This window comes from Ursus americanus, chromosome 4, assembly GCF_024610735.1.
Source record: "Ursus americanus isolate L20-20 chromosome 4, mUrsAme1.1.p, whole genome shotgun sequence".
NCBI lineage: Eukaryota > Metazoa > Chordata > Mammalia > Carnivora > Ursidae > Ursus > Ursus americanus.
The window spans coordinates 52,994,260-53,020,907 of record NC_142130.1 but is presented as its reverse complement, the minus strand read 5'-3'; the positions used below and the strand labels follow the sequence as shown (position 1 = coordinate 53,020,907).

General features: G+C 39.0%; 2 protein-coding genes across 2 annotated transcripts in view; one reads left to right on the top strand and one right to left on the bottom strand.

The window, feature by feature from the left end:
• LOC148110250 (uncharacterized) overlaps positions 1–26,648 on the bottom strand; it is a 49,877-nt gene that overhangs the window by 10,762 nt on the left and 12,467 nt on the right. The gene's annotated exons all lie outside the window — the stretch shown is intronic.
• On the top strand, positions 773–25,457 carry CEP97 (centrosomal protein 97). Its single transcript, XM_045785303.2, has 11 exons — positions 773–2,370; positions 4,430–4,572; positions 5,170–5,328; positions 6,308–6,409; positions 8,237–8,350; positions 8,906–9,072; positions 15,602–15,766; positions 16,575–16,708; positions 18,544–19,318; positions 22,966–23,041; positions 24,692–25,457. Exons 1-11 carry the CDS (start codon positions 2,328–2,330, stop codon positions 25,394–25,396), a joined length of 2,583 nt encoding a protein of 860 aa, XP_045641259.1. The 5' UTR covers positions 773–2,327; the 3' UTR covers positions 25,397–25,457.

The following is a 26,648-nucleotide window of genomic DNA, read 5'->3' as shown; positions in this document are numbered from 1 at the left end:
CAGGATGCCTCTCCCAGGTCATTAACCTGCTAAATTGGAAAGAACTGTAAACCCTTTCTCCCTCCCTGTGCTAGACACTCCTCTCAATCCTCACCAGATATTCTAGGCCACAAAGTAGGAGGCAGTATTCAAACTTGCTTTGTTCTTACACCTATATGGTAAGATTGTGCTTTCTAGATAAGGGGTCTCTTGGTTAGATGAGAATGATTCCTAATCTTAATTACCTCTTCAGAACTCGAAATTTGTCTTCAGAATAGAACAGTAGGAAATAGAGTGAAGAAAAGAGTTAAGATGGGTGTGAGTCAGAGGAAGACAAATACCATATGATTTCACTCACGTGGAATTTAAGAAACAAAACATGAACATAGGGGAAGGGAAAAAAAGGGAGGCAAATCATAAGAGACTGTTAACTATAGAGAACAAACTGAGGCTTGATGGAGGGAGGTGGGCAGGGGGATGGGTTAAATAGGTGATGGGTATTAAGGTGGGCACTTGTGATGAGCACGGGGTGTTATATGTAAGTGATGAATCACTAAATTCTGAAACTCAGTTTTTAATTTATTTTTTATTTTATTCTTTTAAAGATTTTGTTTATTTCTCAGAAAGAGAGCACAAGCAGGGGGAGCAGCAGGCAGAGGGAGAAGCAGGCTCCCTGTGGGACTCGATCCCATGACCCGGGATCACCACCTGAGCCGAAGGCAGACGCTTAACCGACTGAGCCACCCAGGTGCCCCTGAAACTCAGTTTTTTAAAGATTTATTTATTAGAGAGAGAGTGAGAGCAGGAGGGAGGAGCAGAGGGAAAGAGAGAGAGAACGCGAGGCTGGATTCCATGATCCCACAACCCCAAGATCATGACCTGAACCAAAATCAACAGTCCCTCAACTGGGTGCCTGGGTGGCTCAGTCGTTGTGTCTGGCTTCAGCTTGGGTCATGATCCCAGGGTTCGGGAATTGAGCCCCACGTTGGGCTCACTGCTCAGCGGGAAGCCTGCTTCTCCCTCTCCCATTCCCCCTGCTTGTGTTCCCTCTCTCACTGTGTCTCTCTGTCAAATAAATAAAATCTTAAGAAGAAAAAAAAAGTCCCTTAACTGACTGAGCCATCCAGGTGTGCCTACACCTGAAACTCATTTTACCATATATGTTAACTAACTGGAATTTAAATAAACACTTGAATTTTTTAAAAAAAGAACTAAGGGGTGGTGTAGTCACAGAGATTAGAAGAAAACCTAGGAAGGAGGGAAAGTTCACAGGATCAAGGGCCTGGAAATCTAAAAGTGGGAGTTAATGGATTTTCCCAAACACAAACTGTCAGAGATTTTGTACATTGCTGTTTCAGAAAGAGGGGAGTTCCGAGTAAAGGTTGCAAGAGGGAATGGAGGCATGTGTAATAGGGATTAGAAGTTCCCTTTGTACATTCTGTCCTGCTATTAGGTTAGTCTCTCACTTCCTGTGAGAACAGCTTCATTACCACCTGACCCCACCTGCAGCCTATGCTAATGTCTTTTCATCTACTTCTGAACTGTTTAGAGTACCCATCTTCTAAGCCCTAGCTCAGTTTCACTTCCTTCAAGTCTTCTTTGAAGATTATTGTTTCCATTTCTTTCTCCATTCGCTGAGATCTTGTGTTAATAGTTACAATCATACTAGTTAGCAGGTAGTAATTATAGCAAAAGTGTTAGCCTACTCCCCTCGAGTCAGGTAGGCATCGAGTTAGGTAGGCAGTGTATTTCTTGAGTTTGGAGACTACACTGTAAAATTCTTTTGTATATTCCTTGCAAAAATTCTAGGTTCATACTTATTAGATATACACTCAGGTCTAAAAGTTCTGTTAAATATTCAAGAACCACTTAAAAATACCATATAAAACCTTCTGTCCGAGAATGCTTTTCGTTTTCAAGTGAAATGTATCCATTTTGGCTATCTCAACAAGATTGCCCAAGTCGTTCCTATAGCAGAGTAGAAAACTTTCAACTTACTCAGAAGAGATTTAGCAGTGAGCGCTCAAATTCGATCCGCATTAAATAGCTGCCTTATAATTGTCTCGATGGTAAAAGTGTCAAATTTCACAGACACCTAGAAAAGGCGGCGAAAAGATCATTTAACAGTAGTTTGCTTATCTGTCAGATCAGGGAGTTCACCAGGGTTCCTAAACACACTGCGGCTCAGATTCTAACCCGAGTTTTACATCATTAGACGCAGGCAGCCAATTGGGTCGTCTGGTTGCCGTGCATCCTGGGAGCTGTAGTTTCCGGCTTCCTCCTCCTGACTCCAAACTCCACCGAGCGGCTGGAGGACGGTTGCTTGATATCATTAGCAAGCGGGAAGTATGGCGGTGGCGCGCGTCGACGCGGCTTTGACTCCTGGAGAAGGTAAGGCGACCTCTCCAACCCCTGAGTCCCAAAGTTTACTCCATGGAACTAAATTAAATAGTTACCTGGTGGTGGGAAGAAGCCTGGGTTTAGGGGTGCAGTTCTGTACCAATTCTTTTTGATGTGGGGCTGTGGGCGTCGCGGAGCCGCACTGCCCTCTGGGAGTTGTAGTTCCCGGGTGCTGCCTAGCTCTGCGGCTTTGCGGAGAGGGCCGAACTGGGGACTACATCCCCAGGGTCCTTCGCGCGGCCGGGCGCTTTGGCTCCCGCGCTTCTGAGGCTGCCTGGGTGGTGGGTTTCGGACTGCGGTGACCTTTCTTGGTTTTTTTTACTTTGAATTCTGAACGCCCAAGTGAAAATTGCCGGATCCCCCTCTTTGGCTTTACGCGTCTCCCGTATCTTCTCGGTTCCTGTCACGTTCAGGAAAACCTCTTTCAAACATAGCTCCCTAGACCGACGTTAAACCCTTTTTTTGGAAGTGTTCGGTGGCCGTGATAAAATTCACGGCCTGAACCAAAGATATTCACCCACAGATATTCACCCCTTGTTCTGCAGACCAGGTCCTGGGATCGGGCTTGGTCGCTACCCAACGGAGCGCAGGGTGTGGGTGCTTCTGTGGCCGGCATTCGCCAGGCATGAGCCGAGCTCCCTTTGTTTTGGTTACAGCTCCGAGGCTCCGCAGCAGCCTTCTGGGTCAGGGGCCAGGCTGAGGGTTCAGGCCTTTCACCACAGTTTAGACCAGGGGGTTATTGTCTGGGGCCATGACTTCTTGGCGGGGGTGAGGGGCACCGATGGTTCTAAGAGGTCTGTCGACACCGTGGAATTGTGTACAAAGACCACGTTTTCCTTGGGCAATACACAGTTTTCACCAAACACCCCCAAATGCTGGAATCCATTGGACAGTGAAAAAACGTTGAAACCTTTCAGGAGAGCAATCTCGCATAATTATTTCCCACGGTAATCTCAATCTGGGTATGAATTTGAAATTGGCAGTTTCTGTGGCCCCACCCCTTTTTGATATCTGCTTCTCTTAAACTCCACCTCCTCAGCCCACCAAGGGAACTTACTGACGATAATAGCAGTAAGCGTTTACAGAGCCTTTTTTTTTTTTATGCGCCAGACGATGTTCTGCGTGCTTTTTTTTTTTTTTTTACATGATCTCATTTTCTCTGTAGAACAACATTAAAAGGCAGATACTGTTATCCCCCGCATTTTATAGAGTGGAAAAGTGAGCCCCAAAGAGATCAATAACTTGACCAAGATACCACAGTGGTTAATTGGGGAGCCAGGATTTGAACGTCTGGGAAACTAAATTACTTTATTGACTGCTGTATGCCAGGAGTGGGGCCAAGTTTTGTTCATATGGTTTCTGCTTTCATCCCACCTCAATTTAATTAATTAGGTGTATCGTTCCCGTTTTGTAGGTAAATTAACAGAACTATACATTGATTTTAAAAGTAGTTTGGGCCCTTGAAGATATACTGGTAGTTAGGTTGTAAGCTGGTTGATCTCTATCAAAAGATTAGTTCCATTTAAAAAATACAATCATTACTTAGCCACCAAATATGGAAGTGATGGTTCTTATTTACTTGTTTATTTATTGAGAGAGAGTGAGAGCCTGTGCTGGCTATGGGAGGGGGTTGGGGGGAGGTGCAAAGGGAGAGGGAGAGAGAGAATCTTAAGGGTGGAGCTGACTGGGGGCTCCATCCCACGACCCTGAGATTATGACCTGAGCCAAAATCAAGAGTTGATGCTTTAACCGACTGAACCACCCAGGCCCCCAATAGTTCATATTTAAATCTGAAGAATTCCAAAGTATTATATCATAAAAAGTTGAGCAGAATATCACAAATTTCTAGGTGTAATTTGATATTTCTGAGGGAAAGTGAACAATTTCAATCTGTGGTCATTTAGAACTCGATTGCATTGGTTTTTAAATCTTGATATTTATTCTCTAGTGTTTTCTAATTCTAAATAATAGAGATTTTATGAATATAATTCCATTCCTATGTTTAGCTATTGTATTTGTGTTTTCTAACAATTTCTCTTCTATTTTCAAGGATCAGTGGTCAACTGGTCAGGACAGGGGCTACAGAAGTTAAGTCCAAACTTACCCTGTGAAGCTGATATTCATACTTTGATTCTGGATAAAAATCAGATTATTAAATTGGAAAATCTTGAGAAATGCCGACGATTAATACAGGTAGGTATTGCCATCTGGGGAAACAGTTATATATGAACACTTTGTTATTCTACAAAACAATAAAATAACCTAACAAAAAGTAACTCTGCAGGCCTAGAAAGCAGTGTTACCTTAAATTTTTACATGACAATTTTCCTTGAAGATGAACATATACATGCTACATTTAAAATAGACTAGAAAAAGAAGCATTTGTTAAAAAAACAGCATTTTATGTTGGCAAAGCATTATGTTGTTAAGATAGCCTTTTACATCATGATGGAGGTAGAGTTCATTCATTCATTCTGTCAGATGTTTATTGGGCTCCTCTTAAATATCTGGCACTTTTCTCAAGTAGTTGCTCTGTTAAAAATATTTTCTGTTGAACAGTTGGAGAGGGTCTGATTGCTGAGCTTTATGTATATTTTCCATTGCTTAGGAACAACAACAACAACAAACAGTTACACCATAGAGTATTTAGACAAAATATGTGAGAAATTCAAATTGCGTTTGTATATTTGGGAATGTTTGGCTATATAAACAAATCTTTTTAACCACCCTCATGTGAAAATAATATGTATATTTTATTTCTAAGAGTAATGATATGTTTTCTTTCCACAGTTGTCAGTGGCTAATAATCGGCTGGTGCGAATGATGGGTGTGGCCAAACTGACCCAACTCCGGGTGTTAAATTTGCCTCATAATAGCATTGGCTATGTGGAAGGGCTGAAGGATCTAGTTCATTTGGAATGGCTGAATTTGGCAGGAAATAATCTCAAGGTGAATTGTTTCTTTTTTTTAGTAGCGTTTTCTTTTTTTAATTTATAAAAGTATTCACTGTAAAAAAAAATTCAAGCAGTATAGAAATAAATAGAATAAAAAGTGAAAGTATCTACTCCCACTTCCCAGGGATAATTTTAGTTAACATAAACTGAAAAAAGATTTATTTTGAAGCACATATGCAGTATGATATTCTTTAAAATTTGAAAAAAAATCTATATTATACTCAGAAAAGTTGTCAAACAGTAGAATGAAATGTAGGGGTACTATAGCATGCTGAATTAAGTTATAAGTAAATGGTTAGTGGTATAGTGGAGAATATAGTGTCTTAAAAGTCAAGAGATCTGGATTCTAGTCCTGCTTCCATTACTTAGTAGCTCTATATTTTTGTGTAATAAATATCTCCATGTCTTATTTTTTGATATGTTAGATGAGGGGACCCAATTAAATGATATTAATTGTTCATTTATTAATCAGTTAACTTATGCTAGGTACTATTCTAGGCACCTTAACTGTATTAACTCATTCAGTGTCATGACAGCCTATGAAGTAGGTATAGTCATTATGTCTATTACATAATTGAGACACTGAAGTACAGAGAAGTAAATAACTTGCTTAAGGTCACATAGCCAGGAAGTTGCAGAGCCAGGATTTGAATCCAGGCAGTTTGACTCCACTCTTAACTTGTAAACTCTATACTATACCAACTGTCATGTGTTATCACTAAGGTTTTTTCAAGCTATAAATATCTGGGATAATATGATCCTCTCCTCTCAGAGGGATAATGAAGGTAGAAGCTTGGTATATAACAATTTACCAAATTCTTTTATTACTACTTCCTCTTTCTCTTGCTAAACTCTGCTCCTCTGCTTCCGGTAATAAACAGAGGAGGCAAGAGAATCAGCTATGAGGAACTAGGGAAGAATTTCAGTTTTTGATTTTGTGTACATGAACTAGTGTGATGCTTTTCTCGTGGTAGGCCATGGAACAAATCAGTAGCTGCGCAGCTCTACAGCACCTTGATTTATCAGACAATAACATACCCCAGATAGGTGATCTATCTAAACTGGTATCACTGAAGGTAAGTGTATCATTTCTGACATTTTCATGTCATTTCTGAAATTTTATACTAATATACCAAAAGAAAGTGATCTGAGTGGCTTACAATCAGCCTACTCCCTATGAAGAACAGATTGTGTACGTTATGATAAAAATTCAGTTAGAGCACCAGAAATTAAGTATGCAACTCTTTGTTGTTAGTTTCTATACTTGATTTATTTTAACTAAAATTGGTCACTTTAGTTAAGGTTAATTCTTATTTGTCATTCTATGAACATAATGAAATCCCCTTTATGCCTAATCAGCCAACACTAGCAGCTTTAGCTAGATAATATGTAACGTGTTGGTAAGGTTGAGAGTATACATTCCTGAATTTGAGTCATTTTTTTTGACACTTGGGATTGCTCTTTTTGAGTAATAGGTATTACTAAATTATCAAAAGTAACTTGAATTTAAAAAGTAAACCTGTAGCGTATAGCACTTTTTATGGAGGGGAATTGATCATGCAATCAGGTAAGTAACAGTTGCAATTACAGCTTCAAAAACATGTAGGCGTTTTCCATAGTTTTGCATCATTGAATATTATTAGCATCAGATAAACTCATTAAACCTTAGAAGCAGTATTATTAGCTCAACTTTCCCCTCATATTTAGCATAAATCATCTTTAGCAACAGTTATTCTAAACAATCTGATGTGTCCAGATACTGAGAACAGATGAACTAAGGATTTTTTTTTCTGGAATGATTATTTTATCAGAATCCTGGGTATTCAAAGCCTTCAGTTATTCGTCATTGTTGTTGACTTAATTTGAGTCAGCTTCATTTGCAAGTAGCACATTGTTCCTTCCTTAAGTAGTTTTCAAGAGAATACAGTTGTAAATTACAGGTTGTGGGTTACCTCTTTGCTTTTGGAAAATTTGCTTTATATGTGATTGTTGTTGGTTTTTTTTTTTTTTTTTTTTTTTTTTAGATTTTTAAAATTTATTTGACAGAGAGAGAGAGTGCAAAAGCAGGGGGAGCAGCAGGCAGAGGGAGAGGGAGAAGCAGGCTCCCCACTGAGCATGGAGCCTGATGTGGCGCTTGATTCCAGGACCCTGGGATCATGACCTGAGCTGAAGGCAGATGCTTCACTGGCTGAGCCACCCAGGCACCCCTATATATGAATGTTTTCTTTCTCTTTCCTCACCCTTCATTTTGATTGATTGCTTTTTTTTTTTTTTTTTTTTTTTAAGAGCGAAAGAGAGCATGGGGAGGGGTAGAGGAAGAGGGAGAGAGAGACTCTTAATCAGGCTCCACACCCATCACAGAGCCGGTCACAGGGCTTGATCTCATGACCCTGAAATCATGACCTGAGCCAAAATCAAGAGTCAAACACTTAACCAATTGAGCTGCTCAGGCGCCCCTTGATTTTTTTTTTTTTTAAGATTTTATTTTTAAGTAATCTCCACCCAACATGGGACTAGAATTCACAACCCTGAGATCAAGAGTCACATGCTGCATTGACTGAGCCAGGCAAGCACCCCTATTTTGATGAAAAGGAAATGAACAATATGTTGGAAATTGCTCAAGTTTTAATAATTTAAATCTCAAAAAATGCTAGTTACTACACCAAGCGTGTGTTCTTGGACAAATCTTTAAACTTTCTTGAGCTTAGAATGTGGACATGAGAAGAGAGAGTTGGACCAGAAGACCACCTAGGACCCTTGTAGCATTAATAGTCTTGGCTTTGTAAGTGATGAGAAGTATAATAAAATAGATCCCTTTATTTTTATATGCACCATTTTGGTTTTGTCAAAGTAGATAAATCATAATCTTTTCATTTGTAATTCATCCTGTTTTTACTTTCAAGACCCTGCTTTTACATGGAAACATCATCACCTCTCTTAGAATGGCACCTGCTTATCTACCCAGAAGTCTTGCTATACTCTCCTTGGCAGAAAATGAAATTCGGGACTTAAATGAGGTAAAATTTGAGGGTATACTGTGGGATCCAGAAAGCTGCAGAGTACAGAAGAGACACGGGAGAAAGTTAGGAGCTCAGTTGTAAACTGTGAGCATCTTGGAAGACACTGCCAAAAAGATGAAACACTTGACTCAAGATGATCATTACTTTTCTTTCTACTTTTTCTTAATGTCAGTGGGTCATTAAGGGGTGCTTGTAATGCTGCAACTGTCATTCCATTTGGAACTGATTTGTGATAGAGGTATATTTACATGAAAGGGATCAAGAAGGGACACTGTGCACCTTTCTCTGGCTGATATTATGTTTTCAAGATAGGATTTTCTCTGTTCAGAAACAGTGCTGATACTTCGTAAGGTATTTTGTGCAGCAAGGACAGATGGCCATATTGATGGAATTTTGGAAGTCAGTGGATAATATAAGAGTGTTACTTGTTGCTTTTCAGAATAAGAGGGAAATTGTTACAGTCTCAAACTGCCAAAGATGTGTACTCAAAGGAAGCCCTGTGCTTGCTACTAAATAGTCCATTTCATTCAACAAAGATATCCTTTGTTCCAGATCTCTTTTTTGGCATCCTTAACTGAATTGGAACAGTTGTCCATCATGAATAATCCTTGTGTGATGGCAACACCGTCCATTCCAGGGTTTGACTATCGGCCATACATCGTCAGCTGGTGCTTAAACCTCAGAGTCCTAGATGGATATGTGATTTCTCAGAAGGAAAGGTGAATATGACCTCTTTAATGTCACATTTATCATGGAAGTTACTGAAAAGACCATTTCTAGCTTACCACAGATTAATAAACTGAATATTTCTTAAAATGTGCATTTAGAAATTAAGATCATTAATGCAATCATATAGCAAACTATATGGTGGTCATTTAGGATTTTCTATCCTTTCTAAGAAAGGATAAGAAATAAATATCCATCTAAGAGGTTGGGGCTAGTGAGTTTAACTTAATGCCCAACATACAACAATTTGATTTCTGAACGTTCTTTTGTTAATCAGTTATTTGCAGGGGTTTGAGCATTTTCTATAGAAATCATGTCATGGATGGTGTATAGAGTCTCAGGTCAATCCCACAAAAGCTTCTAATCCATCTTATATGTAAGGGCAGTATTAGTACTAGGACCCAGGGTGCCTCAGTTGCTCAGTTGGTTAAGCATCTGACTCTTGGTTTTGGATCAGGTCATAATCTCAGGGTTGTGGGTTCGAGCCCCATGTTGGACACAGAGCTTACTTTAAAAAATAAACAGCAGAATATATCTGTTGAATAGATGAATAATAATGCAAAGGCTATGTTTCTGCAGACTGGAAATTGTTTTAATCCAAATGACTTTAAGGTGAATTTGAATGTTTTTTAAACTTTCTCTAATTTCAGAGACTTCAGGAGGTAGGGAAGTGTGGGCTTTCACTTGGGGTGGTCTTTCTCTCTGTAGGGTTATCCTACACTAAATAAGTATGGGAGGAAGGAAGAGGTGGGAGAATAGTACAATAGCAAGTTTCTTTTTTCCCCCCACATTTTTAAAAAAAATTTTACTATGTTAGTCACCATACAGTACCACATTAGTTTTTGATGTAGTGTTCCATTATTCATTGTTTGCGTATAACACCCAGTGCTCCATGCAATACGTGCCCTCCTTAATACCCCTCACTGGCCTAGCCCAATCCCCCACCCCCTTCCCCTCTGAAACCCTCAGTTTGTTTCCCAGAGTCCACAGTATCTCGTGGTTCATTCCCCCTTCTGTTTAACCCCCTTCATTCTTCCCTTCCTTCTCCTGCCAATCTCCCTGCTATTCCTTATGTTCCATAAATGAATGAAACCATGATAATTGTCTTTCTCTGCTTGACTTATTTTACTTAGCATAATCTCCTCCAGTCCTGTCCATGATGCTGCAAATGTTGGGTAATCGTTCTTTCTGATGGCTGAGTAATATTCCATTGTATATATGGACCACATCTTCTTTATCCATTCATCTCCTGAAGGGCATCTCGGCTCCTTCCACAGTTTCGCTATTGTGGACAATGCTGCTATGAACATTGGGGTGCATATAGCCCTTCTCTTCACTACGTCTGTATCTTTGTTTCCCTTCACGTTTATGAAAGCTTGCAAGGTAGCACATAATTCAGATATAGTTAGAAAAATATTTAAAAATACATACGTAATCACCACGGAGTATAAGAACATAACCAGCACTCTGGAGACTTCCTTTACTTTGCTCCCATCAGAACTCCCCTCCCCACCATAAATAATCACTGTACTGACTTTTTGATAACTCTGAAAGATTATTTTTTTCCTGGTTGCTATGGAGTTTTCAGCCAACTTTTGCCAGAGTAGCTAAAATGAAAAGGACAGACAATACTAACTGTTGATGAGTGTGTGGAGCAATTAGAACTCATATACACTGTTCTAGAAGTGTAAGTGGTGCAACTACTTTGAAAAACTGGCATATTTAGTGAAGCTAAACATGCAAATACCCTATGACCCAGCAATTTGACTTCTGGTATATACCCTACAGAACTAGGTGCTTATGTCTACCAGAAGACATGTACAAGCGTGTTCATGGTCGCTTGTACTTAACAATAGCTGCAAACATTTTGGAGCTATTTGGTACATTTGGGAAACAATCCAAATGTCAGTCCATGGAAGAATGAGTGAATAGTTACATTCAGACTAAGGAACCTAGATTGTCGTTGATGCCATAGTAGAGAAAAATGCTGCTGCAGTTGATGTCTGAGACAACTCTGTAGCCTACACAGTGCTTCTGTGTTTTAAAACAACTCTGCAAGTATTCTAAGGGAGAGCTCTTGTGTTAAAATTCAATGCCTGAGCAGTGTTCAAAACATTTTCCTGGTTAAACTTGGGAATTACCCTGAAAGACAGGAAGGGATTTACAGTTTTTGTATCTACCCAGCCTGTTATTTGCAGGAAACATCCAGATTAAACATTTTCTTCATTATGACTGAGCCACCCAGGCACCATGAAAAGTATTCTGGGTGTTTGGATGACTTCAGGTAGCCAGATCTTGAGTGTGTGTGTCACTGGAAAGAGTAATTTGAGCAGTCACCCACCCCAGTGGTGCCGTGGCTGGTGCTTTCTCAGAGAGAGGCACACCTGTGGAAAGACCAGCACCGTTGTGTAGCACCTCAGTATTTGGAGTTCTTGCCGAATTTGTTTCCATCTCTTTTTGATTATTTAGAGGACCTAGTTCCAAGCTACACCTCCATTGTTTAGTCGGGAATTAGAATTTAGGGAGCAGAACTTTGGAGATGTTTCTTTTTTGAAAGGATTTTTAAAATATGTACAGAAGTAGAGAGAGTACCATAATAAACACCTAAATACCCACAATGCCATTTCAACAATTACCAACTTTGCCAATCTTGTTTCATGTATCCCCACATTTTTTGTTGGAGTATTTAATTTTAATTTTAATTTTTTGAAGATTTTATTTATTTGAGAGAGAGCACAAGAGAGAGCATGAGCAGAGGGGAGGGGCAGAGGGAGAGGGAGAAGGCGGCTCCCCACTGAGCAGGGAGCCCTATGTGGTTCTCAATCCCAGGACACAGATAAGGACCTGAGCTGAAGGCAGTTGCTTAACCGACTGAGCCACCCAGGTGTTCCTGTTGGAGTATTTTAAAAGCAAATACCAGATATCATTTCATCTGATACTCCTTTTTTTTTTTTTTTAACAAGAAAGAGCAGATTATTTTATTCTGTTTTTTAAAACTCAAACTTTTTTTGAAAGGTTTTATTTATTTATTTTAGTGAGAGAGAGTGTGGACAGGGGAGGGGCAGAAGGAGAGGGAGAGAATCTCAAGCAGACTCCACTCTGAGCATGGAGCCCAACGTGGGGCTCGATCTAATGACCATGAGATCATGACCTGACCCAAATCAAGAGTCATTTGCTTAACTGATTCAGCCACCCAGGTGCCCCAAGAACAGATTGTTTTAAATTTTCTCTCTTAATAGTTGTTACTTCTGTTACATTATATAAATTGTTCCTTCAGTTTCAAGAGAAGAATCATATTCCATTGATTTGAAATTAGTATGTTAGAGCTGAATGAATTTTAATTTTGTTTTTCTTTGAATTGTCAATGATGTTTTAATGGGCAAGGAGTTTTTTTTTTTACCTAGGAGAATATTTTATGGATTAATAAACTTGTGTAATGGTATGTTTATTGATGAATGTGAAGCAGAAGCAGAGAATCAGATGTTACAGTAGTTGATGCTCCGCAGTTTGTGATTTCCCTCACACACTTAAAATTGTGGAATATTCAAGTCAGAGCCGGTTTCTCTCTCCTCTTACTTTCGCTTCTCTTTCCCTCCCAACTACAAACCATCTATAACTTGGAAATGTTGCTTGCTGGCTAATGTTAAAGTTGGTGATTATCCTCTACTATGGACCTTTTTTGGAAACAGCTTTTCAGCAAGCCATTTGCTTGTCAGGACAACTCATGGAAATTTAGAGCAGATATCAAGAACGTTCTGAATGATTATTTTTTTGAGAGAGCGAGAAAGCAAGTGAGCACAAGTGGGGGAAGTTGCAGAGGGAGAGAGAGAGAATCTTAAGCAGGCTCCATGCCCAGTGGGGAGCTCCATGCCCAGTGGGGAGCTCCATGCCCAGTGGGGAGCCCCATGCAGGGCTTGATCCCACGACCCTGAGCCGAAATCAAGAGTTGGACGCTTAATTGAACTGAGCCACCCAGGTGCCCTGATCTTTATTTAATACATGGACTCATTCATAGAAGAAATACTTCGAGGGGCGCCTGGGTGGCACAGCGGTTAAGCGCCTGCCTTCGGCTCAGGGCATGATCCCGGCGTTATGGGATCGAGCCCCACATCAGGCTCCTCCGCTATGAGCCTGCTTCTTCCTCTCCCACTCCCCCTGCTTGTGTTCCCTCTCTCACTGGCTGTCTCTATCTCTGTCGAATAAATAAATAAAATCTTAAAAAAAAAAAAAGAAGAAGAAATACTTCGAATTATTTTTATTAGGTAGAATAAAATTTTTATCTTTAGACTAAGGTTGGGATTCTGTGACTTCAGTTAATGAGCTAGGCGTACCTCATATCTCATTGTTAAAAAACAGTTTTTCCTTTCTTGTGATACTGCCAAATCATGGAAGACTGATCTCATTTTATTTTATTTACACCATGACTCTTTTGCATGATTTAACCAGTTCTCAAAGGGCCAGTTTCCTTTCAGTCTATAATAGAACTTTGGTGGCTTGACAATTTTGGACTGTACAGTTTGTATGATGTGGATATCTAAATATCAAGGTCCAAGTAAATGGTTGTGGATTGAAAGTGATTTTCAAACTATTGCAATGCCAAGTTAATGCTGTAAAAATAAAGTATACCAAAATGATCCAGCCTCAACTTCAAGTTGAGGGGTAGATTTAAGAATGGTGAAATTAAGGCAATGGCATGTTGACTAAAAAAAAAAAATTGAAGCATATATGCAAAAAAAACCAGTAGTGTAATGACCTCCCATGAATCCATCCTCCAGCTTCAGCAGTTTAACAACTCATGGCCAAACTTGTCATCTGTACCTTCATCCACTCCCTGTTCTCCTATATAATTTTCAAGCAAATCTCAAAGTACATGTAATTTCAACTGTGACTGTTTCAGCATATTATCTCTAAAAGATAAAAGTTCTTAATGAAATACCTATAATACTATTATCGTATCTCAAAAAAAATCATAATTCCTTAGTAACATTAGGTAATTAGTTCAGTGCTTGCATTTCTAATAATCCTCATAAATTCAGTTTTTAAATGTTTTTTTTGGAAACAGGATCGAAATAAGGCCCCCATTGTGTTTGGTTGATACATCTTTTAAATTTCTTTCTTGCTTTCTTAGTGACTTAAAACATTAATTTGTTATTATTGAGTGCTCTGTGGGCTGGCCATGCGTATTGGGTGGCTCTCATGTGCTTTTACATTTTTTTTTTTTTTTGAAGTGAGTAATTTTTTTTAAAAAGATTTTATTTATTTATTCATGAGAGACAGAGAGAGAGGAAGAGGTAGAGGGAGAAGCAGGCTCCATGTGAGCAGGGAGCCCGATGTGGGACTCAATCCCAGGACAGCCTGGGACTCGATCCCAGAACCCTGGGATCACGACCTGAGCCGAAGGCAGACGCTCAGCTGATTGAGCCACCCAGGCGCCCCTAAATCTCTTTAATCTGTAGGTTTCTTCTCTTTTATTTTCTTTGCTTTCTTTTCTCTTTTTTTGGTGGTTGTTGAAAAAAATCAGATTATGTGTCCTGTAGAGTTTCCCACTGTGCTTATTTTGCTGATTATATTCCTGTGTCCTTTGACGTGCTCCTCTCTCTTACATTTCCTGTAAATTGGTAGGAGGATGTGGAGGTTTCATCAGATTTAGGCTTTTCATTTTATTTTATTTAATTAATTAATTAATCAATTAATTTACTTTTCAAAGCAAGATTTATAGAGCAATAGCAAAGTGTGATAGTACAAAGCTCCTGAGGAGGGAGGGGACCTGAGAGGGTTGCCCTTTTTAAATTTTTATTTATTTTTTATTTTTTTTTAAGATTTAGGCTTTCTAGTGGAGAGGATTACTTTTTAGGTTCTGTCAAGACACACACACAGACACGCACACACAAAGAGACACAGTGTTTAGTTGTCCTTCATGTTATTAGTAGCTATTAATGATCAATGCCTAAAACCATTAATTCATTCACTGTGAGCTTCAAAATGGTGAGATTTTAATTCATTCATTTTATTAGCTGGAATACGTCTGTAAAGTAACTATTTGGTCCCTCATGTATAGTTTGTATAGGAAAAATAGAATTAATAATATTGAATTCTTACCCTTTATTTACCAGTTTTTTAAAGAGAATGAGTTGGTGGTTCACTAGCATCCTCCAGCTGTGACCAATTCACTTTTTTTTTTAACTGTCATTATGAACTAATGGATTTAAATGTAATTGATGTATTTGGGTACTTTAGTTTAATAGTAAATAGAGGAAATACTCATTGCTTCTTTGAAAATAATTTAAAGATATTTGGAACCATGAGGGCAACTCTGTGGGAGTGCCCCTAAGCAAGAACAAAGGTTTAAATCATTGTAAGAGAAAAGGGAGTGAATCAGAAGGAAAGATTTTTTAAAAAATTTAACTGAATTTTATTTATGAAAGTTACCCAATGATGCTAAGAAGGAAGATCATTGTTGCTTCAAAATGTATCCTGTCTGTGCTGGTGTCATATCCTCTACTGTTTGGTCTCCAACTCCAGTTTGAAGGCTGAATGGCTCTACAGTCAGGGCAAGGGGAGAGCATATCGGCCAGGCCAGCACATCCAGCTTGTGCAGTATCTGGCTACAGTCTGTCCTCTCACTTCCACACTGGGTCTTCAGACTGCAGAGGATGCCAAACTAGAGAAGATTCTGAGCAAACAGAGGTAAGACCCTTTATTTGTAGCAGCTGATCATTCACAAGTGAAAATACTTCTGAGTCTTTCCTGCATGGTTAGTAGGACTGAGGCAAGTGCTGTGACCCACATTTCTGGGCCCCTTGTCACTGCAGCAGTCCTGCAGGGGAACCAAACCATGTAGCGCCGTCAAGCTTGCTCTACAGCAGCTGCATGGTTCGTCATTTCCTGGGTGGGGAGAGCTGAGCAGTATGGAGACTGGGATTTAAAAAAAAAAATCTGTCCTTTTAATGTAGGTGTTTCATATGGGTTCTTTAATATTAACATTAAGAAGTGAAGCTGGAAGCATGTACTAGTCACTTCTTTTATCAGAGATCCTGCCTTTGAGTGAGCGTGCATGTGTGTGCCCATAAGGGTGTCTATGTGATTGTGATTTAAAAATGTTTCTTTTTTTTTTTTTTTAAAAGATTTTATTTATTTATTTGACACAGAGAGAGACAGCCAGCGAGAGAGGGAACACAAGCAGGGGGAGTGGGAGAGGAAGAAGCAGGCTCCCAGCGGGGGAGCCTGATGCGGGGCTCGATCCCAGAACACTGGGATCACGCCCTGAGCCGAAGGCAGACGCTTAACGACTGCGCCACCCGGGCGCCCCTAAAAATAAGTTTCTTAACCTTTCTATCCAATGCTTTCAAACTTGACTTTGTAATTTGGTGGTGATGAAAGATACCTACTTTGAAAACTTGTAAATTTCTACCTTTTTGACAGTATTATGTAAGAAGCAGGGAAACTTTCTTTTTGTGGTTTGTGTTAAATCACATCAGATGTTATTGATTTTTAGGTTTCACCAGAGACAGTTGATGAACCAAAGCCAAAGTGAAGAGCTAGCTCCTCTTGCTTCTATTGAAACAAGAGCACCCCTTGTACCTGAGCATTCAAGCCCTGATCAAGATGGCCACATAGTCCAGGAAAGCGGTATGAAATTAACTGATCTCTGAACCATTTTCTCTAAGTTGTTCCATCTGTTGGGTACCATAAAGGAGAAAAAAGTACATATTTTCATAATTTTTGGTTTGTTAACTGAATATTTAGATCTTATATTTTGTGTATGTATATATACAGACATGTAAAATTACTGTATTTTAAAGTGTTACTTTTTATTTTAATTTTTATTTATTTATATATCTGGTGGGCAGCAAAGCAAGGTTTATTGAGTGATAGTGAAGTGATAAGCACAAAGCTCCAGAGGAGGGAAGGGACCCAGGAGGGTTGCCCAGTGTTAATTTTTTTTTTTTATTCATTAAAATATTTATTGAGCTGCTAGGGAGATACAAAAGTGATTAAAATATCAAAGAGGTGAGGCAAATGCACACATCATAGAAAGCCAAGCGTAAAGGGTCACTTAATCACAGCAGTCAAAAGAAAAGTGCTTTAGGAGATCAGGAATGAGATTGCTTCCAGCTAGTGTTAATTTTTTTTTATTATTTTTGTCGCTGGTAATTTTTTAAAGGTTTTTATTTTAATTCTGGTATAGTTAATACACAGTGTTATATTAGTTTCGGGTGTACAATATAGTGATTAAACAATTCCACACATTACTCAGTACTCATCTTGATTAGTGCCCTCCTTAATCCCATCTCCTATTTCACCCATCCCTCTATCTACCTCTCCTCCGGTAACCATCAGTATGTTCTCTATAGTTAAGAGTCTGTTTCTTGGTTTGTCTCTTTCTCTTTTATCCTTTACTCATCTGTTTTGTTTCTTAAATTCCCCGTATGAGTGGTATATGGTATTTGTCTTTCTTTGACTGACTTCACTTAGCTGTATGCTCTCTAAATCCATCCATATTGTTGCAAATGGCAAGATTTCATTCCTTATAATGGCTGAATATTAATCCATTGTGTGTGTGTGTGTGTGTGTGTGGTGTGTGTATAAATACCTCACATCTTCTTTATCCATTTATCTATCCATGAACAGTGGGGCTGCTTCCATAATTTGGCAATTGTAAGTAATGCTGCAGTAAACAGAGGGGTGCATGTATCCCTTTGAATTAGTATTTTTGTATTTTTTGGGTAAATACCCAGTAGTGCGATTACTGCATCATATGGTAATTCTATTTTTAACTTTTTGGGGAACCTCCATCTCCTCTTTTCCACAATGGCTGCGCCAGTTTGCATTCCCAGCAACAGTGCACAAGGTTTCCTTTTTCTCCACATCCTTGCCATCAGTTGTTGTTTCTTGTGTTTTTGGTTTCAGCCATTCTGACAGTTGTGAGGTGATATCTCATTGTAGTTTTGATTTACATTTTCCTGATGAGTTATGTTGAACATCTTTTCATGTGTCTGTTGGCCATTTGTATATCTTCTTTGGGGAAATGTCTCTTCATGTCTTCTGATTTTTGATTGGATTGTTAGTTTTTTGGTTGTTGAGTTGTATCAATTCTTTAAATATTTTGGATACTAACACTTTATCGGATATGTCATTTGCAGATATCTTCTCCTATTCCATAGGTTGCCTTTCCATTTTGTTGATTGTTTCCTTCACTGTGCTTTATTTCAAATTTTTAAAAAATATTCAGAGAGTTGCTACCTTCTATTATTGACCTGATGCTTTGATTATTCTAATGATTATTGCAAGAATTCATTTTCTTAAAAGTCTTTGGTTTGATGTTTTAGGCATATTGGAGGAAATCACCAAAGCATTTTATCACATTTTACTATATTTCAGGGGTTAGATTTCATTACAAAGATACAACTAAAAGCCTTTTTAAATATTTAGTGGTCTCAATGATACTTTGTTGATTCTTCTAGAACCCGTCATCCAAGTCAATTCTTGGGTTGGGATTAACAGTAATGATGATCAGTTACATGCTGTTAAGGATAACTTTCCAGCCTCTGTACATACTACAAGATATTCTCGAAATGACCTGCACTTGGAAGACATACAGACAGATGAGGACAAGTTAAACTGTAGTCTTCTCTCTTCAGAGTCTACTTTTATGCCAGTTGCATCAGGACTGTCTCCAGTATCACCTACAGTTGAGCTGAGGCTACAAGGCATTAACTTGGGCCTAGAAGATGATGGTGTTGCACATGAATCTGTGAAAGGTCTGGAAAACCAGGACTTTAATAAGGAAGAGGAAAAGGCTTTTTGGACTGCAAATGAGAATTCTGTTCAAATGAAGGAAAGTGTCATCAGTACAGGGGTAAATGAGAAAGATGGGCTATTACCTTGTCTGGAGCCAACAATAACTAGTGCTGTCTTGAAGGATGACACCCAGAGTCTTATGTCTTTTCCTGAGTCAGTTGGACACAATGTCTTCCATACACAGCCAGACAGTGAAGGAACCATGTCTCAGTCAGCTTTGGAGAAACTTCCCTGTGGGGTTTTAACCCAGCGATCTTTTTCTTTGGGACAAGATAAAGTCGTCCTGCAGAAATTGAATGAAGCAGCCACCAAACTTCAGGCCTATTGGCGGGGCTTTTATGCCAGGAACTACAATCCCCAAGCTAAAGATGTGCGGCATGAAATTCGGCTGCGCAGAATGCAGGAGCACATTGTTTGCTTAACTGATGAAATAAGGAGGTAGGTCAAAAGTCCTTGTTTAGGTGCTGTTCTGTTGATTTGGGAGTGTCAGAGTCTTAGAGTTGATTCAGAAGACTGACCCCTTGCTGTTGTGGTCAGGACACTTCATACCCTGTTGCCACTCTTGGTTTCCTTGTCTCATGTAACATCCTGAAAGCATCCCGAGCGCAGGAACTGCTGTATGCGTCTCCAGTGCTAGCATGGCAATTGGTACCTTGATGCACTACAGCGATACGTGTTGAACAATTGCTTGTTTTATAGACATTTATAAACTTAAACATAGGAAGCTACAGAAAATGTAGAAAAACTGAATAAGCATAGAAATGAGAAGATGAGAAAGTCTACCTGGAACCCAGTAGGTGACATAGAATTAAAGAAAGGAGTGGGGACTTAAAAGGGACTAAAATTCTGGGGCAATGGTAGGAATTATTCCTCACTTCTGTGGCTGACGTTTTACTGACTGCCAATCAGGAAAATTAGGAGTTCATAAATTTATTTTGAGTATTAGCATTGCAATATTAATTAATATTATCAGTGGAAGGGGAGGAGGCAGTAAAAGAGACGGGAAGGGACAGCCTGTGTGGTGGGAAGATGGGGAGAGTGTGTGTCTCAGCTTTGATAGGGAGATGTTTTAGGAGAGAGGAGAGGTGCCGTAGGGAGGACAGAGGATTATACATTTCATTTAGAAGCTGGAGGTTATTGGTGACTGTACTGGGGGACCTTGGGACTATTCTCAGGTTTGATGATTTGCTAAATGGACTCACAAAACTCAGGAAGGTATTCTGTTCATGACTATGGTGTATTCGAATGAAAGGATACAGATTAAAGTCAGCAAAGAAAAAAGGTACATAAGGCAGAGTCCAGGAGAGCAGGTATAAGTTCCTAGTTGTCTTCTTCCAGCGGAATTGTATGGATAGGGCTTGAGTCTCTTGGCAGTGATGTGCGACAACACATATGAAGTATTGCCACCTAGGGAAGCTCACTTAAGCCCTGGCTACAGGGGGGTTTTTTTGGGTGTCAGTCTCATAGGCATTGAGTGCTTGTGTAACTGACCTTAGTTACCTAGGCCTTAGCTCCTACCCAAGGTCAGACTGATACAGTGTGTGTAGCAGGGCTTCAGGTGAACAAAACAGGTACTCACCTGAAAGTACGTTGTTAGCATAAACTATCTGGTTTGGCCCCAGACCCCATGTATGCACAGATACTCTTATCAAGCAGGATATTCCAAGGGCTTGGACATTATCTCCCCATCAGTCAAAGCCAGTCCCATCTTTGGAATGTGTGGGGTTTGAACACCCCAAGCCTCCTGAGTTAACCCTTTCCTGCCCAGTGAATTTCCTAAGAGCATGTTCAGCGTGTAGTGGAATCAAGCAGTTTGGAATGGGTTGAATAGTGAATGAGAGGTGAAGAGTGAGTGTTGTTAAGGAAATTCTTTTTTAAAGGTGGAGATATAGAGCATGTTTTGTGTTGATAGAATGATACAATAAAGAGGAAAAATCTGATGGTGCAGTGGAAAGAAAGGAGAAGTGCAAGGTTGAGATTCTTGAGAAGGTGAAAGAAGGGATCCAATGCTCAAGGAGAGGGAGTGGCCTGAGGTAGGAGCAGGAGCAGAAGCAGGTAAGGTGGTAGGTTTGATGGGGAGGAAGCAAAGTTCTGTCTGATGAATGCTTCTCCTTTTCAGTGATAGAGAAGACATGGTCAACATTTGAAAATGAGGAGAGGGGTGAGTGTGTAGAAAGTTTAAGAGAGATGTGAGGTGTGAGGTGTTCATCTTAAAAGTGAACTTAAAAGGAAAATGGAAGATGATTAAACAGTATGAGGAAAAACTTAAAATGCAAAACAATAGGTCAGGTTGTATGAGTTTCTTCAGCAACTTTCAGCTGTTCTATTCTAATTTGGGTATGCTTAATTTGGTTCCACCAGGAATGGTTTTTTTCCCAGGTGAATATGGTAGGGGAGAGAGGGAAGGGCAAAGGAGCTGAAGATATTTGGGAGGGGATGATTATAATGGTGGATCTTGGAATTTAAAGAAGGAAAAGGAGAGACAGGAGGAGATGGGGATTGTTAGTTTGGAGGTCTGGATGAAGACTGGCTGTCTAGAATGTTGCAGGGGGCGTGCAAGAGCAAGTGAACTGGGAGGATAGGGGGTAGTGATTTGTGTGGGTGCTTGAAATCATTTTTGAAAATGGTGTAGTTGAAATGACTGGGTCTAGAGTGAGACTATGAGAATGAATGTCGTAGGGTGGATTACTGTTAGAGCATCCATGTGCATGCTGAGGTCTCCAGAAATGATGATAGGAATGACGTGGAGAGAGTGCTGAGATTTCAGTGATTGCGGGCAGATTCTGGGAGGCTAGTACTTGAAAAAATTTGGAGCAATTTAACAGGGTGGCAGGAGTTCTTAAAGGAGGAAGGCAAAAAGATTTGTTGACAGTAGAAGCTATCTTCTGACCCTGATGTATGAAGGAAAAAAATAGCTTCCACTTTTTTTTTTTTTTTCAGTAGGCTCCATGCCCAACGTGGGGCTTAAACTCACTACCCTGAGATCAAGAGTCACATGCTTTACTAACTGAGCCAGACAGGTATCCCAAAATAGCTTCCACTACTACAGTGGCTACAGTGAGAGGGCTACAGTGTCATCAGCAGTAGGTCTGATTTGGTCAAGGAAAATTTCACAAAAGAGGTTGAGAAGATAAGAAGGTTTGCCAGTTACAATTCTGGAGTCCCAAATGGCACAGGAGAAGAGCTTGGGGGGTTAGAGAAAGTTGGGAATTGGGTTAGAGGTAAAACAAAATGGTGACATTGTGGAAGATAATGGACAAACTAAAGGGAGCCTTAGGTTGGTGACAGGCCTAAGTGTGGAGAGGACAGCGGTGAGCCCAGATGAATACTTTAATGAATAAGGGAAAGCGATGGATGGGAGGTCCTTTGATGATAGCAAGGAATATATATCAGGGACCTGGGCAAATGGGGACTGAAGTTTGGTGGGATTAGTCCTAGTCTCTTAGAAGATGGCGCGTCAAGCTGGAATCCTAATGCTCTGCTGTTTTGTAGCCTTTGAGCAACTACTCCTTTCTGTGGCTCCTGTGCCTTTGGTGTTTTTGGCTGGGAAATAAAGGCCAAATAAACAGCCACTTAATATTTTATTTTATTTTTCATCATTGGCAGTACTTTGTAGAACCAATATAATCTGAATTTCAATCACATCCATTTGGCTTCTACATTGAGTCATAGTTAAAACTAAAGTTTCAGGAGTGCCTGGGTGGCGCAGTCGTTAAGCGTCTGCCTTCAGCTCAGGGCGTGATCCTGGCGTTCTGGGATCGAGCCCCACATCAGGCTCCTCTGCTAGGAGCCTGCTTCTTCCTCTCCCACTCCCCTTGCTTGTGTTCCCTCTCTCACTGGCTGTCTCTCTCTCTCTGTCAAATAAATAAATAAAATCTTAAAAAAAAAAAAGGCTATTTTCCAGCTATATATTTAAAAACAAACAAACAAAAAACCCCTAAAGTTTCAGCTTAGATATTCTAAAAGTGGAAAGGATGGTTATTAGACTATTAATTTCTTTACAGTACATGTGTCTATTAGTTGTAACAATAGGCGCGAGTCAAAGCATCTTCCTTGTGTCATTAATGGATTTTGAATTCTTGTAGATTAAGAAAAGAAAGAGATGAAGAACGTATTAAAAAATTTGTACAAGAAGAGGCTGTCAGATTCCTTTGGAACCAGGTAAACCCATTCCTGCTGAGTTACATAATTTGTGAACCAAGAAAAATTCTAGATTTATTGAGATAGTTATAGAGTAGTCAGGTATATTGAGCACTTTTGCTCAAAGTTAAGGATGTGGTCTATGTTCCTTGCCACAGACTCTGAATTAGGACAGTGAATTTTGTTACATTTTATTTAATCTAAAGAAAAATATTTTCATAATTTTGACCAGAAAGATAAAGAACTGTAAAAAGATAAAGGAAAGTGACTAAATTGAGGGATGTTTTCATAACTTTCCAATAGGTAGAAAATAATTAAAAGTTCTCTGTAGCCATCTATCTTGTTTTACCTTTTGGGAATATTTGAATGAAAGGTGACTAAGATAGTGTATGATGGGGGCGCCTGGGTGGCACAGCGGTTAAGCGTCTGCCTTCGGCTCAGGGCGTGATCCTGGTGTTCTGGGATCGAGCCCCACATCAGGCTCCTCTGCTATGAGCCTGCTTCTTCCTCTCCCACTCCCCCTGCTTGTGTTCTCTCTCTCGCTGGCTGTCCCTCTCTCTGTTGAATAAATAAATAAAATCTTAAAAAAAAAAAATAGTGTATGATGGCTATAATACGCATATTCTAAAAAGTGCACATGACTTCTTGAGAGAGAGTTTAAATCCTGTAATAGCATACTTCAGGGACAGTTCAAACAATCACTTTTACTGTTATTTTATCTCATCAAATATTTCTTGATGATAATTTCTTAGAAATATTTTTATAAAAGAACTTGTTATAATAGGATTTTACCTACAAAATTAAGAAATAGTTATTGATTTCTAAGGTTTTATAATTACTAATACTAGGGGAGTGGTTAAGCAAATTATAGAATAACAATACCATGAAACATTATTTAACAGTTAAAAAGAATAAAGTAATAGTATGGACTGATGTGGAAAGTTCCCCATAATAACATTGTTCAGTGAAAAACAGCAAGTTGCAGAACTTAAGGTTCTGCATGATTTTAAAAACTCCGTGTATATTTGAAAACATAGTACAAGGTCTGGAAGGACACATATCAAACTGATATCAGTGATTACCTGGGAGGGTGGTCAAGGAGAAACTAAAAAATTCTATATATTGCTTTTTTCTTGCAGATTTAATTGTAAAATTTTGAGATTTTTGATTGTACGTTAAAAATGTGAAAGTCATATTATCAAGAACTTGGATATTTTAGAGTTCTATATGCTATATTGTTAGGTAATATTTAACAACTCTATCCTAAATGGATATCTACAGTGAAATTTTAATTTTAGAGAATCTACTTATATTGGGTTCTAACCTATCTTATTCAATACCCTTCAGTTTCTATTGAGTACATTATTGACTGCTTAGTCACGGGCTGTTGTGCTTCTGATAGTTTTTCCAGTAGCAACAGGAGAATTGCTTTGGCCCATCCTGACTCTCCTGGTGAGGACCTTTTGTTACCGAGGACGTGTACCACTTGCGCCAGCCTGGTTAAGGCTGAGAGTGCTATGGAAGGGATAAGGGGAGTCAGGCTGTTTCTAACTCTAGTTCTGCCCTTCTGCCATTTACCAACTTCATGAGTGTTGGGAAGAAAGCTCAAAGAACGCTATGAAACAGGCATGAGTTTTGTTTTATAATAAAACTATATCCTTTGATTTATAGGTAAGGTCTCTACAAGCTTGGCAACAGATGGTGGATCAGCGTCTAAGTTCCTGGCATACTGATGTTCCTCCTATATCAAGTACTCTAGTACCCTCTAAACATCCATCATTCACCCAAAGTCAGGAGCCTTCTTCTGATCAAAATTCTGATTGGTTCATTGCTCCTGATGAGGCTCCTCAAGAGAAATCCTTACCGGAATTTCCAGACTCTGGTTTTCATTCTTCCTTAACAGACCAAGTTCACTGTTTGCAGGATTCTTTGGATTTTGAAAAAAGTTCCACAGAAGGCAGTGAAAGTTCCATCATGGGGAATTCCATTGACACAGTCAAATATGGCAAAGAGTCAGATGTAGGGGATGTCAGTGATGAACACAGTGAATGGAATAAGGAAAGCTTAAGCAATGAGCAGGATAATAGTCTACTTGAGCAGTATTTAACTTCAGTTCAACAGCTAGAAGATGCTGATGAGAGGACAAATTTTGATGAAGGGACAGGAGATAGTAAGCTTCACATAGCTCCTTCCCCTGAAAAGTTGAACGTCTTGTCTGATGGTGTTTCTGTAGATGATACTCATGGCATATCTCCTACTTTGCAAGATGAAATCAGCCAGGCACCAGAAAATTGTAAATTAAATGCTGAAGTTCAAGGGCAACAGTCAGACTGCGATTCGACATTTCAGGTATTGCATGTTGGTATTACTGTGTAGCATGTCTGGTTGTTTGAGAAGCAGAAACCTACTTAACAATTTCAGTTGCCTTTTTTTTTTTTGTGAAGGGGAATATCACCCTCATTTTTGTTACTATTTATATAGAATTTGTATTCTTGTCTCATGTTTTCCATATTTTAGATACTGGGCTGTGTCTTCATTTTTATTTCATTAGCTATTAGCTGTAATCTATTAAACAATATTTATATTGAAAGTTATATGCACTTTATTTCCTAACAACTGAATTGCATCACAGTGTTCCTGTTTTTTAATGTACTCATTTCCTTTCAAAAATAAACTAGAATATCTTTCAAGAAAATAGAAGAGTTTAAAGATATAAATAAGAGAATTTAGATTTTTCTGTGTGTCAGGAAATTAATTATGTAGTAAGGAATGCAACTTGTTAAAGTGAGTGTAGGTGACTAATACGAGGACTGTGAACTAGAAATTTTCTAGGCTCCTTGGAATAAGAACATATATTTTTAAGACATTTTTCCCCCCTAATGAGTCAAGAAAAGCCTTCTTATGAGCAAATAGGGAGAAGAGGTAAGATTATAGGATTTTTCAGAGAAAATGAATATGATTGTCTCATGGAAAACTTTAGTTAATGTCGTGTGTCAGTTTTAACATATGAAGCAAGTTCCATCTGGAATTAAAAATCAAGCTTACTTAAAGAGGCACGACTAGAATATTTCTCTTAGATGTGGAGAAAGCAGATGCTAGGCTCCATTTGCTTGGAATAATGTCACAGCAGACATTATCTTTTCATTCAGTGCTTTTTTTTACCCTACAGATAAGCATTTATGTGCCAACTTCCTTGCCAGAAATTAACGTATGTTCATCTTCTCTGATCCTGCATTATATTTGCTTATGTATTTCAGCAGAAGGTCCATGGCCATTTACTTCATTTTTTGACCTCTGCTTTACAGTGAAGAACATTTAAAGTAATATTAGTGGTAGAATATGAATGACTTTTTTTAAAGGACTATTTTCTATCCAAATCTCTGAAAAAGTGCCACATTTGGAAGACAATATAATGGTGGTTAAGAAAAAATGAACCTCACTTATTTCTTGTTAAGAAGAATATATATCTGTAACTTCAGAAAGAAATGATAATAGTGTTGAATGTTATAGATAGAATCATTTGCAAATCAAGGAAGCTTGATAAATTAATCTTTGAGAATGTTGTAGTATCATTGAACAACATATATCTGATTTCCCTTGATCTTTGGACATACAACTATTTAAAACT